The sequence below is a fragment of the Phyllostomus hastatus genome, unplaced genomic scaffold, assembly GCF_019186645.2.
Source record: "Phyllostomus hastatus isolate PE091 unplaced genomic scaffold, TTU_PhHast_1.1 phas_contig_1162, whole genome shotgun sequence".
In the NCBI taxonomy this organism is placed as follows: Eukaryota; Metazoa; Chordata; class Mammalia; order Chiroptera; family Phyllostomidae; genus Phyllostomus; species Phyllostomus hastatus.
Genome location: NW_025333537.1, coordinates 12,634,059 through 12,652,394, shown reverse-complemented (window position 1 = coordinate 12,652,394; position 18,336 = coordinate 12,634,059). Strand labels below are relative to the sequence as shown.

The 18,336-nt window shown below is 66.0% G+C and overlaps 1 protein-coding gene across 1 annotated transcript in view; it reads right to left on the bottom strand.

The window, feature by feature from the left end:
• Nucleotides 1-1,590: 1,590 nt before the first annotated feature.
• The window catches only part of TMEM132C (transmembrane protein 132C), a 130,889-nt gene continuing 114,143 nt past the window's right edge, over nucleotides 1,591-18,336 (bottom strand). The window contains exons 5-9 of the mRNA XM_045844671.1: nucleotides 15,058-15,201; nucleotides 8,851-9,056; nucleotides 6,766-7,042; nucleotides 5,535-5,726; nucleotides 1,591-2,830 (exon numbers count right to left, since the gene is read on the bottom strand). Of these exons, the coding sequence (XP_045700627.1) occupies nucleotides 1,634-2,830; nucleotides 5,535-5,726; nucleotides 6,766-7,042; nucleotides 8,851-9,056; nucleotides 15,058-15,201 (2,016 nt within the window). The 3' untranslated portion in view covers nucleotides 1,591-1,633. The remainder of the gene's footprint in view (nucleotides 2,831-5,534; nucleotides 5,727-6,765; nucleotides 7,043-8,850; nucleotides 9,057-15,057; nucleotides 15,202-18,336) is intronic.

Sequence of the window (18,336 nt, the reverse complement as noted above, 5' to 3'; positions counted from 1 at the left end):
AGGGCTAGGTTTGTCGGGGACAGACACCGAGAGGCGAACGGAAGAAGCAACACCCCACGAGACACGGGCTTGTCAACCCAGGAACGCATTTTAATGACAACTGATGTCACAGGTATAAATAAATAGCTCCTTCCCCCCCACCCCCGCCGTCTACAGTATGTGCTAGAAATATCTCCTTGAAAGGCCCAGCCAACGTCGTGAGGCTTCGAGGACTCTGTCTTAGCTATCGATTCTAGCGATTACAAAAATAAAACCCAGACACATCCTGGGGACCCACGAGCACCACCTGCCGACCGCCAGGTGCCCCGGCAGCGGCCACAACGCACGGAACCGGGGTCCCGGGGGGGCTGCCTCGCCCCGGCGCACCCACTCGGCCCGGGACGCCCCGCTCCGGGTGAAGGGGTTCTCTGGGTTCTGCACACAGGTCGGCGGCCACGCGTCGCCGCGGGCTGGCACCTCACACGGACCTCTGCCTTTTCGGCCTGTGTGGGTGCCCCCCGCCCAGCAGAGCTGGGAACGCAGTTTCAAAACGCTCCGTTTTTATCTGTGTTCATGCTCGGTGTCAGTGGGTGTCCCAACAGAGCCACCGTGCGAGGGGACATTGAGCACCCTTGGGGGTGGGCTCCCTCGGGTGTGGGCCCCCTAGGGCCTCTGACCCCACGTCTCCGAATGAGGAGGGCCCCCAGGACAGGGGCCGTGGAGTGGCTGGGGGGTCGGGGCCCCACTGGGCTTGTGCTGCTGGCTGGCGGCCCCGTGAGCAGCCTCTGACAGTGTCCCCAGGGCGGCTGTGCCCCGTGCCACCCGTGACTGCTGGTGCCTGTGGGCCCAGCCAGGCCCCTGGACGCTCTGGGAACTCCGTTTATGTGGAAATGCCCAGCAACCAGCGACAAGGCCGTGGTGGAGAGAAGCGTCCAACGTGCTCGAAGGATGAATTAAAAGCGACCGTTCCTAAGACTCTGTCTAATGCATAGGAATGTGATTGATGTTTAATCTCTGGAGAACACACCATCTGATCCTCGGAAAATCAACATGAAGTCGAAATCAGGTGGACGTCCAGGACACCCAAAGAAAAAAGGGAAGAGGAAACACAGAAAAAGGGAAGGTGAGTGAGTGAGATCTGGAAATTCTCGGGGGCTGTCCCCAGAGGGGACGGGGCCCTGGACCCCTGTCCTCCCGGCCCCGTGTGGACCGTCCCCGGGGAGGGGGCCTCGAGCCGGGATGGGGCTGTCCCTGGTTCTCGGTTACGCCCCTTCGTTAGAAATATAAACCAGCGGCGATGTCTGTCTCTTTTTATTGGTCTCTTGGCGTTTCTCCACCAGTCACCTTTGGTGGCTTGACCGTGTGATTCGTGACACAGGCTCCCGAGGGTGGCCTGGCGCGGCCCCGTGTCTCGGTCACCTGCATCCCCGGAGTCCCTTTGCCAATGCACGCGGCCCTGCCCTCATCCTCTGCTAAAAAACCTCTGATTACAAAAAAGGTCCCTCCGTGGCTTCCAACCCCCCAGCAGGTCTATAAGGGGCCCTGCGTGCCCCCACTCAACACCCCCTGACCCTCGACCTCCGTGCCAGGGGCCCAGGTCCACCCTGGGACTGATGGAGCAGGGACTGGCACGGGGCCCTCGGGCCCGAGGGGCCTACACTTTGTCCTTGAGCTTCTCCAGGCAGCTTCTGGGTTCCCCGGGGGTGCCCAGGCCCAGGTCCCGGCACACCCACTTGATGTCCTCGTCGTGGCCGCCGAGGACGCAGTTCGCGGTGGGGCAGCCGTCGCCGGGGGGCACGGGGGTGAGGGAGGCGAACTTCACTTTCTTCCTCTTGCAGGCGGGCGAGTGCAGCGGCTCGTGCTTCTGGTCCCGGCCCCGCCTGGCCCCCGACTCGGCCGGCCAGGGCCCCTGTCCCGGCGCCTGCCTCGGGGAGGAGCCGCCGTTGAGCAGGAGGCGGCTGCCGTCCACGCAGGCCCCTGGCCCGTGGTCCAGCACGGTCGTGTGCTCGTCCGGCGGCGGCGGCAGCGGCCCCTGGCCCACGCCCTCCAGCAGCTCGGCCTCGTTGCCCAGCCACACCCAGTCGTGCAAGTGGGTCACGGAGGCCGGGCCCTCCAGGGGCGCCTGCTTGTGCCGGTACCTGAGGGCGAAGGCGGCGCAGTTGGCGAGGAAGACCAGGATGGCCAGGCAGAAGACACCCAGGAGGGCGTACATGCCGATCTGCAGGTCACTCAGGCCGCGGGCGCCCGGCCCGGCCCCGGCCCGCGGGAGGTCCGCGGGCGCCGGGAAGTCGCCGGCGTCGATGGGGATGTTGGGCAGTGGGGCCTCCCCGGGCTGCCGGCCCCCGTCCAGCCGGCTGTTCTCCGCAACCGGGTTGTCCAGCAGCGACCTGGCGGTGGGGCCGCCCCTGCGAGCCCCCTCCTCACGCCCCAGGGACGGGCTGCCCGGGAGGAGCCCGCCCTGGCCCGTGCGTTCGGGGTCCCGGCCCCCGGGGCGCTGGTCGCTGGCGTGGTTCTCGATCTCGGCCTCGCCGCCGTCCCCTCCCCCTCCGGGGCTGGGGTCCGCGTCGTTCTGGCCAAACTTGACCCTGACGTTGGCGACACCCGCCGCCAGGACGCTCTTGCGTTTGGATTTCTGGCAGCTCTCCGCGATGGCCAGGTCCACGCGGAGCAGCGGCCCCTGGCCCTCCCCTTCGGCCACCACGACGGGCCACCGGGGAGAGCGGGCCTGGGGGACAGACACCACGGCCTCGTCCAGGGAGGTGGCCGTCAGGGTGAAGTCCTCGGTGTCGTAGATGTCCAGGGGCGTCGCGGAGCCGTCGCTGAACTGAAGCCAAGTGCTGACCACGGCCTCCTGCAGAGAGACAGCCTGTCAGGGGGCCCCGGGGCGGGGGGGGCCATCTGCTCACTGAGGCCCCTCCCTGCCCGGTGCTGCTGTGACAGGGGGCAGGGCTCCAGGCCCAGACCGGACGGCCGATAGATCCGGGGAGAAAACCTCCGTAATTAGACCAGAGCAGATGCGGACAGGCGGCGATGGATCCTGCGTAATCCGCCCCAGGGAAAAGCCCCACAGAACCCCCAAACGCCACGACACCCCACTGGGTTTGTGGGCAAAGAGCCCCGAGCGCAAGGCCACACCCTCGAGGTTCCTGCTGGCAGCCCGATGCTCCCATGTCCCTCTGATCGGGACCCTCGGGGCGACACCGGGGCCAGCACATCACATTGCCGGTCATCCACTGTGACCTCTGCGTCTCACGCTCAATCCCATCTGCACAGCCCCCTCTGCCACACACGGTGACCCGGTCCCCGGCGGCAGGAAGCAGGACGTGGCCCCTTTGGCGCGCAGGTAGCCAGGAGGCCGCAGCACTTCCTGGGCGGCAGCCACTGTCCCAGGCGCCGTGCACGTGGGCACACGGGTCCCCTGCCCAGGGACGCGCGGCAGGGAGACCAGGAGCCTCAGCTGGAGGGGCGCTCGGGGTGGACGAAAACAGTCACCAGGGTACGTCTCCACTGGTCACTGTGCCCCGGGCCGACACCGGCCGCCCGTGACGGGACCAGGACTGCAGGAGCCTGGACGGGACGGGTGGGGCCTCGCTGCTGGTGCGGTCACTCCCCCGGGGCTGCCTGCTCCACCACATGGGGTCCGCCCGGCCGGGGTCTCTTGTTTGCCTGTGTGGTTTGCTGCAGGGCGTGCTCCGCCCCCGGAACGCAGGTGGGCGGGCTCAGGGCCAGCAGCGCCGGGCGGCTCTCAGCTGAGGGCGGGCGGGCGTTTGTATCTACATACCTGTATCACCTGTATCATCACCTGTATCATCACCTGTATCATCATATCACCTGTATCATCACCTGTATCATCACCGGTATCATCACCTGTATCATCCATCACCTGTATCATCACCTGTATCATCATATCACCTGTATCATCACCTGTATCACCTGTATCATCACCTGTATCATCTGTGTCATCACCTGCATCACCTGTATCACCTGCATCATCACCTGTATCATCACCTGTATCATCACCTGCATCACCTGTATCACCTGTATCATCACCTGTATCATCACCGGTATCACCACCTGTATCATCCATCACCTGTATCATCATATCACCTGTATCATCACCTGTATCATCACCGGTATCATCCATCACCTGTATCATCACCTGTATCATCACTTGTATCATCCATCACCTGTATCATCATATCACCTGTAGCACCTGTATCACCATATCACCTGCATCACCATATCACCTGTATCACCTGTACCATCACCTGTATCACCTGTATTACCTGCATCATCACCTGTATCATCACCTGTATCACCTGTATCATCACCTGCATCACCTGTATTATCTGTATCATCACCTGTATCATCATATCACCTGCATCACCATATCAGCTGTATCACCATATCACCTGCATCACCTGTATCATCACCTGCATCACCTGTATTATCTGTATCATCACCTGTATCATCATATCACCTGCATCACCATATCAGCTGTATCATCATATCACCTGTATCACCTGTATCGCCTGTATCCAAGCCCATACCCCTGTCTGTATTCACACCCACACCCACGTCCACACCCACAGCCAGACCCATACCCACAGCCAGACCCAGGCCCCCAGCCCCCCTGCCCCCAGGAACAAGGACCTTCCAGCCCTTTCTGTGCTGGCTGACGGCTTCCTAGCCGCCTGGGGCCCGTGGTGCGGGCGGAGCCCGGAGCGCGCTCCTGGCTGTCTGTCTGCAGCGTCCCCTCCTCCCCGCCCTCTCTCCCCCACATGATGGGTCCCCGTCACCCAGATAAAGCGCGGGCGTGGGTCCCCTCGTGAGGCCCAGCGTCCAGGAAACCAAAGCCGCGACAGACGCTCCGGCCGCGGAATCCCACTCCCCACCCTATCTCTTCCGTCGGGGCGGCGCGGGGCAGTGTTGGGCCCACAGGTCACTCCGGGTCCGCGTCTCAGAGCTGAGACCCCCACGAGCAAGGTGCCAGCCCCCGCCCCAGGGCTGCGATAGCACAGTGTTGACCCCCCGCCGGTGCGCTGCCCCCGGCTGGCTCCTCGTCTTGCGCTAGCTTCCCCTCACAAACTGTAGGTGGGGTTCACGCAAAGGGGCGTCTCTCCAGGCCGGCTCTCCAGGCCGGGGTGCAAAGGAAGGCCCTGGGCGGCGGACAGTCTGAATGAAGCCCTCAGACCTCGGGTGGGGGCGGCGGGGCGGGGGGCTTGCCAACATCCGTCCCACCACCACCCCTGCGGTGTGACGGCGCCGAGACCCCTTCCCGTCAGTGAACCTCAGAGGCTGCAGTGGGGCGTCTTCTTGACGGGGGGGGAACGCCAGTGCGTGTCCCCAAAGAGGGGGGGCCCTGGACGACTTAAAACAACACTCGCCCCGGAGCAGTTTGGGGACCCGCCCTGTCACGGGTGAACGGCGTCCGCAAGTCCCTGAGTCGGGGCCACCCGCCCTGCCCCCTCCCCACCCCGCCACCCTGCTGCGGAGTCAGGGACGGTGACCAGAGCCTGGCCGCCCCTCTCCGCGCCCGGCCCCCGGGCTCCCACCTGTTTGGGGGCCCGCAGCCGCTCCTCGGCCGTGGCCACTGCGGTGACGGCCCCGCGGCTCTCTGCGCCGGGGTGCAGGGCGACCGACAGCCCCGCCACGAGCTGGACGGCCAAGTCTGCCAGTGACACTTTGTCGTCCAGCACGGTGACCGTCTTCTCTGCCAGGATGGAGTCGGACAGCGGGGACAGCACCTGCGGGTGCGCAGCACACGAGACAGACCCGTCACGCCGGTTTCGGGGGCTGGGCGCCCCCCCCCGCCGCGTTCCTGCGTCCCCCACGGGCCAGGGGTCCGGAGGACGGGGGGGGGGGGAAGGGCGTGTGCACCTCCCCCCCCCCACACGTGCCCAGGAGGAGCCCCCGTGAGAATCAGACAGAGTTGCCCCTCCCGGGACACTGCAGCTCTGCCCGTGGGAAAACTGACGCGGCGCTGACCCCCACGCTTGCTCTGCGGGGAGGCGACCCCCCCACCCCCCCGGGCTGGGGGACGAGGCACGCTCGTACAACCACAGCCTCGTGTCAGCGCTCGGAGATCCTGCCCGCTGACCCCCGCCGGGGGCCGCGAGAATCCCGTTCCAAGGGAACCACGGGACCAACCGGGGGCGCTGAGACTCGCCCCCCCCCCCACGGCCCCTGCTCGCGAGCCCAGGGTGGGGCGGCAGACGTCCGGGCGAAGGGAGAGGTGCGCACGGCCGCCTCCCCACACGGCGGCTGTGGGGGGATCCGGGAGGGCTTCCCAAACAGGAGGGGCAAGCGGGGTGGGAGTCTCGGGCTGGTGGAAAAGCTCCCAGAGCTTCTGGGGCTCGTTCAGAGACCCGCCCTTCCTTCGAGACTCGGCGGCAGGAGGGTGGCGCGGGGGCGGGGTTGTTGGGTGAATACAGGGGGAAACGAGGGAGGGACTTAGAGAAGGGGGCGGGCGCGTCTTCCTGGCCGTCGGAGGAGGCTCCGACGCATGGGGGAGGCTCAGGGTCGGGTCGGGGGTCCTGGGAGGTGGCGGGGAAGCAGGGTGCCTCAGGGAGAGGGGTCACAGGGGGAGCGAAGTGCCGCCGCCTTCTCCACTCTGTTCGGAAGGAGGCTGGGGCTCAGAGAGCTGGTCCGGCTCACGGTCTGGTGTCCCCAGGAGGCCGCCGCGCGGACAGGGCACCAGCCTCAGGGCTACGCCCACCTGGCAAGGCCCCCCCACCCAAGGCGCTCAGGGCTGGACGAGCGGGCGTTCCCGGCTCCGCCTCCTACCTGGATGGTGGTCATCCCGACCTCCCGCCCGACTAGGACCCGGCCGCCGTCCTGCAGGGCGGCCACGCGGGGCTCCTCCACCTTCATGAAGTCGGCCACCAGGTGCGTGACGTCCACCTGCCAGTCGGGGCCCAGCAGGTGGCTCAGCTGTCCCCACGGGCCGGCGCCCTCGGACACGAACTGGGTGAGGACCCTCACGGTGGCGCGCTGGTACTGCAGGGCGCAGCCCCGGCCACGCCGCTCCTCCTCCTCCTCGTCCTCGCTGTCCGGGGCCGGCCTGCGGGGAGCGGGGCGGCGTCCTCAGGCCCGGAGCCGGGCAGGTGCCAGGTGCCTGCCTCGGCCTCCCGCAGACGGCCTCCCGGGCAGGGCCCCCGTGTGGGACCCCCCGTGTGGGACCCCGCCGGAGCACAGAACCTCGGACATCCCTCCTTGAAGACCATTACTGACCCGGAGAGACCTGAGGGCTACTCTTGCCCGAGCCTCCACCGTCCCGTTAGTAGCTCCTAGCCACAGACGGCCATTTATAATTTAACTGAAATTGTAAAAGCTAAATTGTAACGGATAAAATTGTACCTTCTCTTTATAATTTAATTTAAATTGTAAAATTGTAATGGATAAAAATTAAATACGTGAAGAAACTAAGTTTCTCGGTGACACGGGCTGTGTTCCGCGGGCTCCGTCACCCCATGGGCCAGTGGCCACCCCATTGGACAGCCTGTTTCTGGAACATTCCGGCACTGCGGAAAGTTCTGCTGGGACAGAGCCACGTGGCACTTTGGAGGAGCAATGCCCTTCTGGGCTCCACGCGCACAACCTTCTCCCGCCTCATGAAACTCTGAGCCAGGTGCTAACTAACGAGTCTCAGGTTCCAGGTGAGAAAACCGGGGCACAGAGAGGGTAGGCGGCGTGCCCAAGGTCACACAGCAGGGCGGTGGTGGAGCTTAGGTTGGCTGCGGAGCAAGTCTCGGCTGTGCCCTCTGCGGGGACACGTGCACCTTCCTCGCCACATCCACAGGCCTGGCCCCTTGGCCACGCATGGCCACTAAGCCCCCTGGAGTGTTGGCTGCATTCACGGCTGCCCTCCCCGAGCCAGGCCAGGTTTTCCTTGCGGACGCGGAGTGCGTGTCCCACCCGGCCAGCGCCCCCTCCTGTGGCGCGCTCCAGCTCAGAGCTGTGACAGAGATGCCGGCCGGCCGGTGCCCGGGAGGCGGTGGGGAGAGGCCCCGGGGGTCACGGAGGGAGGACTCCAGGCCGACAGCCGGGACTCGCGTCGGCTGAGAGCGGCCTCGGAGTTGGGAAACAGGACCCCGACTCCCATGTACGTACGACGATCCGGAGTCACAGGGTGTATACATTAAAGGCCTTTTCTGTTTATTTGTTAGTGTAAGAGCAAACCGTGACCCCATGGTCCAGTACACAGGCAATTAGATTTTATGCAGCGACTCCCTAGGCGCAGAGCTTTGCAAGCTTAGAGATATCCTTAAACCAGAGAAAAGGGAATCCCCGTTTCACTAAAGGAAAATAAATCAAAGCTTAAACTTCCCTGGGGGCCGAGGGGCTAGGAAACTGTGTAACTTCCGGCCCGGATGGTGTGGCGCAGCGGGTTGGGGCTGTCCCGCGAATTCAAGGGTTGCCGGCCGGGTCCCTGGTCTGGGCTCAGGCCTGGCTACAGGTTCGGTCCCCGGTGGGTGTGCGAGAGGCAACCGATTAATGTTTCTCTCCCTCTTTCTCCCTCCACTCCCCTCGCTCTACAAATAAATAAAATCTTGAAATAAGTATAACCTCCACCTCGCTGTCTTTGCTGTCTTCAGGGGGGCGTATTCAGAAGAGAGCCCACTGCAAGGCCACGGGCAGGGGCAGCTGGCCCCGGGGGTCGGAGGCTGACCCGGATGCGGCAGCCTCGCCGCCGGCTGGCTCCTCCCGGCCTTGGCCCCCCGGGAGGGCTGGTGTGGGGCTGCAGGACGTGGAGTCACCGAGATGACAGCAGCACCTACTGTGTGCCGGGCCCTGCGCTGGCTCCTTTAACCTGACGCTGGGTGGTCAAGGCCATGGTCAGGCCGGGGAGCCCCTCCCCACCGGGCTCACCTCCTGCTGGCCACCAGGGGGACCCGCCAGCCCTTGACCTGGCTCAGCTCCGTGTCCGAGACCTCGATCTGCAGGGGCAGCCGGGGCGCCCACACCGTGATGTGCAGGGGTGCGCGCAGGTGCTGGTAGCTGAAGGTCACCACCACGTCCACCTTGCCCTTCACCTCCTTGCCGTTGACGAAGACGCGGTCGCAGCGGTCGGACACCTGTGCAGAGACAGAGGGGGTGCAGGCCAAGTTCACGGGCCCGAGACCATCCTTCCACTTGTCCTTGTGCGTGCAGAGCCCATGCGCTGGAGCCGGCTGCCTCCCAGCGAGGAGCCCGTGACGAGGGCTCAGTGCGGCTGGCTGACCGGGAGGTGACCCTGGGGGGCGACGGCCAGGGCGCAGAGAGGGGGAGACGGAGCGCGAGGGCAAGCCCACAGAAGGCGTGTTTCTGCGTTTGCCGCGGTGACCACGGGGCTGTTCCACCTGGGGCGTGCGGACCAGCTGCAGAACTGGCCCCCCGACAAACCGGAGGCAGGGGCGCCACCCCCAGCCCCTCTCTCTTGCTGGCTGAGGGCTGCGGGCCACCCCGTGGGTTAGCAACCCTGCCCTCGCAGGCGGAGACACAGCCCCGGGCGTCTGAGAAGCCCCTGGGGCAGCAAGCAGAAGGCAGCTGGAGGGGTTTGCTGCAGCCACCAAGTGACCTTGAACTGCACAGAACCGCCTGGCCAAGGGAATGTGCCGGGGACACCAGAGTGGCTGCTGTCCGGGCCGCTGTCTGCTCAGCGAGGGAGTCCCCGCCACGTCCCCCCCAGGCAGCGTCCCAGGAGACCTGGAGATTAGAAGCACCCACTCCCACCCCCCACACACGTTGGCAATAGTTACGTCCCTGGAAATTAGCTGGGGTCCTGTCCTTCCACCCTCTAATGAACTGAAAAGTGGACACAGAAATCAGGGCGGGTCGTGGAGAGACAGCACGGCCCATCCTGCACGGCCGAGTTCCTGAGACGTGACTGACACTGACCGTGTGACCGCACCAACTGCCAGACTCTGAGATCCTTGAAGGCAAGACGTGCATCTGGCTCACCTCTGACCTCTGGGTTCCTCGTGTCAGTTGCTCGGGAGGAGCTCAGCAAGGTGGACGTTGAAGGGGTGGGTGGATGGGGGATGGGGGATGGATGGGGGATGGATGATGGACAGATGGATGGATGGATGGATGATGGATGATGGATGGATGATGGATGGATGATGGATGGATGATGGTTGGATGGTGGATGGATGATGGACAGGTGGAAGGATGGAAGGATGAGTGGATAGTAAGTGGATAGATAGGCGGATGAATGATGGATACATGGATGATGGGTGGATGGATGGGTGGGAAGATGATGGATGGGTGAATGATGGACAGCTGGATTGGTGGGTGAACAGACCCTTTCTTCTTGGGCACACCCACTTCCAAACAACCAAAATCTTGGGGTCGAGGGTCATAGGATGAGAGACCGTGGTAAGACGAAGCCAGGGGCAGCAGAACCACAGGAAGTTAACTTGAAAACGTCTAGAAAGCACTCAAACCGGGTCTCCTAACTTTTGGGGGGTCACCGACTCCTTGGGGCTCGCACGCAGGGAGCTGACTGTGGCGGGAGAAGTGCACGCCACGCAGTTCTGCGTAAATGCGTCCGGGCTAACGCAGCCGCTCACGGAGTCCCCGCACGGCGCTTCCCGACCCTGGGCCGTAACTGCCGGTTTGCTCCTCTGCTTCCCGTCTGTCCGAGCCTCCTGCCCGAGACCCGCCCCCCCTCCGCCACCTGGCGCCGCACAGCAAAGCTCTCTCCTCGCCCTGCCCTTCCCCGGCTTCCGGGACGTGACTGCTGCCCTGGGCCCCATTCTCGTCCTCGCTCGTGCTTGCGTTTGCAGGGGCAGCTGGGGGGGCCGGGCTCAGAGCCGCCCCCCACCTGCTGGGGACCGCGGCAGGGAGCTGTGGGGAGGGGAGCCCGCGGACCCCGCTTCTCCCAGACGGCTGAGAGCGGTTTAAAAACGTTGGCGTGCCGATGGAGGGAGGGGACCAATCGTGGCCACTGTCCCTGGCTGGTCGTTAGCGTGCCCGCGCTGTCCCGGATCTGGGCGGGCACCAGCGTAACAGTCGGGCCAGAGTCGCCTCGGTGATCACTTCTTGGATCAACGTGGCGATTTTCAGGCCATTGACTCTCCTCGGTTGCCACCTTCCTGAGCTCCGGGGGCGGGGCGGCGGCCGCTCCAGAATCCGTACGTGATCGAGAGGAACTCGGAGGGTGCGGAGCCGCTGAGCACGAGGACCCCCGGTCCCCGCTGCCCCTGGCGGTGCCGTGAATGTCCCGGGGAGCGGCAGGGTGCGTCCATCATCTCCGAAGTGGCGGGAGCGGAGACTGCGGTACCGCCCCATGGCCGGCCCACCGGCACAAAGGAGCTGAAGCCTCCAGGAGTGTCCCTTCCGACCCTCGGCCTGGGTTCTGGAAACCCCCCTCGCCCGTTGCCGTGGGAGGGCTGGCTGTGGAGCGCTGCCCTCTGCGGACTCTGCCCTTGGCCTGAGCACGCGGTGGACACTGAACTGGCGGCTCTTAAGGGCCTGCAGGGCCACGGTGGGTCGTGTGGGGTCCGGTTGAGCAGCGTGTGGGCAGTGGGCTGTTGTCACTCTGAGTTCACCAACTTCCGGAGGACACTGCCCGCCTCCTGGGGGAGAGGCTGCAGACGGCCACTGCGGGTGTCCACGGTGACTTGCATCCTCTGAGCAGGGTCCCGGACCCCAGGGAGCATGCGGGAGGGCCTGTCAGCACAGACCCCGGCCCCCGGGTCTCAGACGGAGCAGCCTGGGGGGGCCCTCAGCTGCATTTCCAACGAGGCCCTGGGTGCTGCTGCTGCTGCTGCGGGGTTCCGGGGGCCACACCTGGAGACGTGCTCTCGCAACAACGCAGCGGCCCCGTCTGCGGTGCGTGGTGTTTCCATGGCAACCGAGGCCTCCCTCTGGTCAGCCTGGGCTGCTCTGACCGGACGCCATGGACTCGGGGGGCCTACACAGCTCGCAGTTATTTCTCAAAGTTCTAGAGGCCGGGGGTCCCAGGTCGAGGCGCCAGCAGATCCCGTGCCTCCTGACGACAGCCTGCTCCCTGGGTCCGGGGGGCACCTTCTCGCTGAGCACGCCCTCCGGGAGGGGCCAGGGAGCCGGGGGTCATTCTCATCAGGACACTGATCCCCACCCCCCGAGGGCCCCGCCCTGACGGCCTCAGCACTTCCCTAAGGCCCCAGCTCCCACCGTCAGCTTGGGGGCTGGGGCCTCAGCATGGGAACTGGGGGGACACACAGACATTTGGGCTGCAGCCCGTCCCCGGGGGGGGGTCACTGCTACACTCGGTCGTTCTGAAGCTCTGCTTTCCGTGGGTGTGCCGACGGCCCCCCAGACCCGCCTCCCGGCTCCCAGCTGTGGTCGGCGTCCCCCCCCCCAGCAGGGGAGCTCTGACGAGGTCGCACCCTCCCTACGTCCAGAAGTCAGACTCCTGCTTGAGTTCCCTTCCCGCCCCTGAGGGGTGGGGGCTGGGGAGAGAAACCAGCTTCAGGGACAGAATCGCCGGGATCCCGTGGCTCGTGGGCCGGGCCTGGGTCCGCCCCACGAACCGACCCTCTCTCTCCGCTCAGTGCAGCGGGCTCCTCGCTCTGCGTCTGCAGCGGGGGCTCCCCCTCCTCTCGCCCCAGGGCCCCCCCGCAGTTCGCTCAGGTGCAGACACCTCGGAGGAGAGCCTTTCTCTGGCGTTTCTGTTTCAAACGGCAGTCCCCCACACCGCCCCTCCTCTGGCTTTACTGCTCCCTGTCGGCTGCCGGGTCTTCCTCCACCCTGTCCAGGCGACCTGTGATTTCGGCTTCTTGTCCTCTGGACAGGAATCGCGCTGCTCTCCTCAGTGCTGTGCCCCCGGTGACCGAAACCCGGCACACGGGAGGTGTCCCAGAAACGCACGCTGACAAGGAACAGGTGAATCGGAGCTTGTAAACAGGGCCCTGGGTCCCGTTGGCCCCGATGGAGTTTTGAGAATGTCAGATTTGTTCCCGGCGCTGAAAAGCCATCGCCTTCCATCTGGTCACCAGCCCGAGCCCTGGATGCAGCTGCGTGTTCTGTCCCCGGCGTCCTGCTGGTGTCGGAGACCAGGCTGGGGTGCAGTGGGGGGGGGCCCTGGTGGGAGGGACAGGGGCTGGCCGCTGGCCGTGGAGGGGCCGAGAGTGGCCCCCGGGGCACCCCCACCTGCCGGCCGGCTGCCTCGGGGCTGCTCCCTCCCTGCTGTCCACCGTCACCGCTGGCCACAGCCGAGGGCTGGCCTTTACTGAGGGCCTGTGTCACCCTTCTCTGGGTTCCCGAGTTTGCAGGGTGTTCCCAGCCGACGGCGTGCAAACTGTGAACTCGCCCTGTCGGGAGCGGCCTGAGCTTCCATCCGGGGGGCTGGGCTGCTGGGGCGGCTGGAGAGCCCAGCCCGGGAGCCTGCCGGGGGAGGGGGGGCGCTCCTCCTTCACGCAAACAACACGCGGTCCCTCCACGGAGAACCGAGGGGGCGGGAACGGTCTCAGCACCCCCAGGGCAGAGAGTTGCCAAGGCAACCGCAGCCGGCGGCCTCAGTGAGGACAAAGGCGCTCAGGTGCCAGTCTCTGCACCCCCCATGGCACACGCGTGGAAGGGCACCCGCACACACACGGGAGGAGAGACTCTCTCAGGCACAAACACAACCCTGCACTGAGGGCTTGCGGTCAGCCAGGGGCACGGGGACCGTCTCCCGGAACGCCCGCCGTGGACAGGAGGGGGCTGCGTCTCTGTGTCGGTCCCGGTTCCAAGCGAGGAATCGCTTAGACACAGAGCAGTGATGTTATGTGTCCGAGGTCACATGGCCGTCCGCCCCAGGGCTCCGCTCTAGGCCGTGGCGCCCGCCCTCGGCCCGGCGTGGGGGGGTCACCGTTGATTCCCTCCCGTCTCCTCAACCGAGGACAGGCTCTGCTCCCCTCCCGTCAGCGGCGGACCCGACCACGCGACCAGCTTTGGCCGAAAGAACGTGGACAGAGCGAGAGCCGGCCAGTCCAACCTCGGGCTCAAGCGGCCTCCTGCATTTCTGCCGCCTCCGGGGCCTTTGCCCTTCAAGATCCCTCTCAGCCCAGCCCAGCCCAGCCCGCAGACACCGACCACCTGCCGGTGCCCGAGCGAGAACCAGTGACCTTCGTGTCAACCACACTGAACGCCGGGTCATTTGTCCCGCGGCACAAGCCCTCCGGGAAGGGGGACCCTGAGCGGAACTCTGGGCAGCTTTCCTGTCCCTCCCCCCTCGGCCCCACTGGTCCCCCTTTATCTTGCCCCTCCCCTCTGTGCACGGGAGGGGGGTCGCGCTGGGAGGGCCCGGTCTCCGGAAGCCTCCAGAGCAGCTGGGCCTGGGCCTGCTGTGGGCCGGGACCCGCCCTCCTGTCTCTGTCTGTGGGTGAGCTGGTTGGTGGCTCCTCTCACACCTCGCCCACAGCTCCCCTGCCCCCTTGTGGGGGGCGCACAGGTCCCTGGTGCAGCACCCACACTTCTTCCGTGACGACAGGGCATTGCAGCGACTTTCCCGACGCCGCTGCAGACGAAGCTCACGGGGGGTTGGGGGGGTGACTGGGCACCCCACACTGACCCTGTCCACGCCCTCCCTCGCCGTGCTGTGCACCCTCGCAAGGACGGCCGGCCCAGATCCCGGTAGCTTTAGCAGCCGCCCCACGGACCAAACCCCCACTGCAGACATATTTTTAAATTGCTGCCCATTGGGAAAATAAAAACACACAGCTGGTTGTCGACACCAAAAAACGAGGTGACTGGCACCCGAAGTCTCCGTTTCCCTCGACAAGAGGCGGCCCCCGACTCGCACTCACTCGCGGCCACGAGCGGCGGCGGCTGGGCAGGGTGGGTCTCCAGTACGGCTGACCCGCGGCTGAGCTCCCGTGAATCGCCGGCCCGGCCACTGGGGGCACCCGGGGTCCGGCGGCCCGGTGCCCCGCACACCCTCGATGCGGACGGCTGGCAGGACGCCAGCCCCGGGAGGCGGAAGCGGGGGCTTAGAGCGTGTGGCGTGCACACGCGCCGACCGGTTCCCCATCTCACGCACGCACACACACACGCGCACACTGGGCTCACCTTCCTCGGCGAGCTGCACGCCCGGGGCACATCCGTGCATGTGGGGGAAGAGCCACTTACTTTGACGACGTCCTCGTCTGCGGACCTGCACTCCACGGACTCCGAGATGTCGGCCACCGCGCCGTTCTCCTCCACGGACACCACCTTGACGGGCAAGGTGACCGTCTTCCCCGTGAGGATGGCCGTGTTCAGGAGCTCCGTGTCCTGGGGGGAAGCAAGCAGCCGGGGCAGGGTCAGGGGGCGGGCCTCTCAGGGCACCTTCGCAGGCGCGGAGACGAGACGCCCACCTGAGGGAGGGACCGGGCCGCAGGGCCGCCCTCCCAGACGGCTTCCCAGGCAGGCCGAGCGGCGCACCTGGGGTTTACCTGTGGCGGCCTTCCTGGTTCCCCCAGTAACAATGAAACCCTGGCTGTCTTTGCAGAGCCCCACATCAGCGGGGTCTGGGTGTGGGCGACAGAAGCGTGCCGCGGCCGGTGTGAGCGGGGAGGCCCTGTGGCCGGTGGAGGGGCACTCCCCCCAGGATGCCCGTGTCCGCAGCTCCGGAACCTGGGGCTGTGTCCCTGGCGTGGTCAGAGGGACTCGGCAGAGTGATTCGGGGCCTGGAGTGGGCGGAGGGGGGTCGGCGGGGAATTGCCCTGGCATAGCGGGGGCGGGCCGAGCGGAACCACAGAGCTCTCGGAGCGGGCAGCCGTGAGGGTCAGCGGGAGAGAAGACACCGCCGTGAGGGGGCAGGGGTCAGGGGGGACCATAACGAGCCAGGAGGCGTGGGTGGCCGCTGGGAGCTGGAACAGGGACAGGTTACCCCGGGTCCCTTGAAGGAACACAGCCCCTGGACGGCTTGACTTTGGCCCCACAAAACCCTCCCCTGCCGCCTGCCCCTGGGGACTGTCACAGCCTCGTGTGGATCCGCGGGCAGCTCCTCAGGGGCCGGGTCCTGCTCCTAGGACCAGAGCCGACGCCGGGGGAGCCCTGGGGAGGCCGGCCGCTGTGCAGCGTCTGGGACCCCGAACCCGGGAAAGAGGGGCCGGCTCGCCAGAGAGAAGCACAGGGGGCCCGCTCGCCGCCCGGCCCCCGAGGCACTGGGCTCTCCGCTGAAGTTCCCCGGGGTCTGGCCGGCTCCTTGGGGCCTGGGCCCCTCCCTCGTCTGGGGAGCATGGGGCCCCCGGCCGACAGGCCCGCCAAGGAGGCTGCCCCTCCAGGAGAAGAAAGACAGAAGGGATGCTGGCAGAAGACAGATGGACGGACAGACTCCCATCGGACAGACGGTGCAGCGAGAGGGCCTACCCCTGCCACGCCCCCGAGCCCGGGACTTCCACCCCGCACGCCCGCCATCACCCCGCCTGGGCGGCGACCACCCGCCCTCGGGGCTTCTCATTTGCACGCAGACGTCCAGGCACACGCCCTGCCTTCTTCTGTGCCCTCCGCCCTTGGGAGCCCGTCGTCACGGCCGCAGGGACCCTGGTGCCTCGAGGCCCGCTCGACCTCGGGCCGCGTGCCGGGGTCCCGTCTCTCCCGCCCGCCGGGACTCGCACGGTGACGGGGAGAACGCCGTCTCTCCCGGGACTGTGGGGGCTGCCTGCTTGCCCTTTGGAAACCCTTCCTCTGGGCCCGGGGAGGGTGACAGAGGGTCTGTGGCCTTGAGACACTTAGGGCCCCTCTGACCTTGGAGCTGATGTCTCCCGAAGCCGACCAGGAAACACTGCTCGACTCTGAAGTAGAAGACGCGAGGAGAGAGGGTGTCTCCGTTCTTTCCCCAAGGGCGCTATCGGCCCAGAACCGACCTTTAGAGTTAAACACGCGCTCACCGGGACTGGCTGTCCGTCTGTCCGTCTGTCCGTCTGTCCCCAGGGAGTCCCGGCCCCCAGCAGGGAGCGAGTCTCTGCCAGGAGCTCTCTCAGGCACGCGGGACGCCTGCAGTGGGGGCCGCGGTCTGGGCAGCTCCCGCGCCGGCGGTCACCAGTGCCAAGAATACCGCGGGAGTCCCCCACGTCCGAGTCCAGGCTCAGGTTCATTACAGGCAGCGGCTCAGAGCTCAGCCCTCCCACTTCCTCCCGTGGAACGGCCTGTGGCTAATGGCTTCATTAGAGCTGCACACTCCCTCCTGGGTTAATGATGAGCTTTTCAGCGGCGGCTGCAGCCTCTGTCTCTCTCTCTCTCTCTCTCTCTCTCTCACACACACACACACACACACACACACACACACTCCCTCCTCCTCTAACACGGCCTGGCCCTACACTGGTGACACCACAGTCACGCTTCACTGGACACTGTCAATGCAGGGGACTGGGTGCAGGGAGCGCAGCCTCCAAGGCCGACCGGCTCAGGACCTGGGGGACGGTCCCCGAGTTCCCCATCCAGTTTTGCTGGGCCTGTGTCCCCGTGAGCACCAGGGCCCCGGGACCCCGGCTCCCACTCGGGGCTGTGCCGTCAGCTTCCGTGTGACCCTGGTCCCATCTTCTCCTCCAGAATCTTCATCTCTTCCTCTGACCAGCTGGGGACCGGGCCACGCCCTCTGGCCAGCTGTCCAATCCTCGATGTCCACGAAGCGTCACCCGCCATTTCGTGAGTTCTTCCTGTGTTCCCGGTGTGCTCTTGTCGCTGGGTCACAAAGCAGTGATGAGCGCGGTGACGGGTCCCCGCTCGGGCCCAGGGACAGCACGGCGGGCAGAGGTGAGCACGCAGGCGGTCCAACGCGGTGCTCACGGGGACTCTGTCAGCAGCTGGCGGCAAAGACCCAGCTCACGTTGGTCTCGGCAAGGCAGGGGGACCGACTGCGTGGGGGAACTGGAACATCTCGAGGACAGAGGCTCAGGAGCACCGGCCCCTGCCGGCACCTCGAACTTGGGCTTCCCTGCCTCCAGCACGTGAGACGTGGAAGTTCTGCTGCTGAGTCTGCAGCCGTGGTGTTTCCCCTCGGCCGCTGCGGCCAACTCACAAGGCCTCTTCACATGCCGCGGGGCGTGACGCCGGAGAGAGGACCTTTGCCGGGTGTTTGGTGCCACGGAGGGCCTGTCGGCATGAAGACACAGGCGACTGGCAGTAGGAAAGGTGGCCGTCCTGGTGTGTGTGGAGGACGCTGTCCTCGGGGACTCAGAGGGCGCGTGTCTGGGGACCTGGGGCAGGAGAGAGAGGACAACCGCCAAGGGTGGCATGGGTCAGGGGACTGGCCCTGGCGTTGTCACCACTGAGGAGGAGCCCCAGCCGCCATGACGAGCCGTGTGGCGCTGGAGACGCCAGACGGTGAGGAACTGTGGCCGCCCACCGAGCCGCGGGGTGAGCCGCATCTGGGCTGGGTGGTGCCCTCCAGCTTTCCCCCATTACGGGCAGGGCGACAGGTCA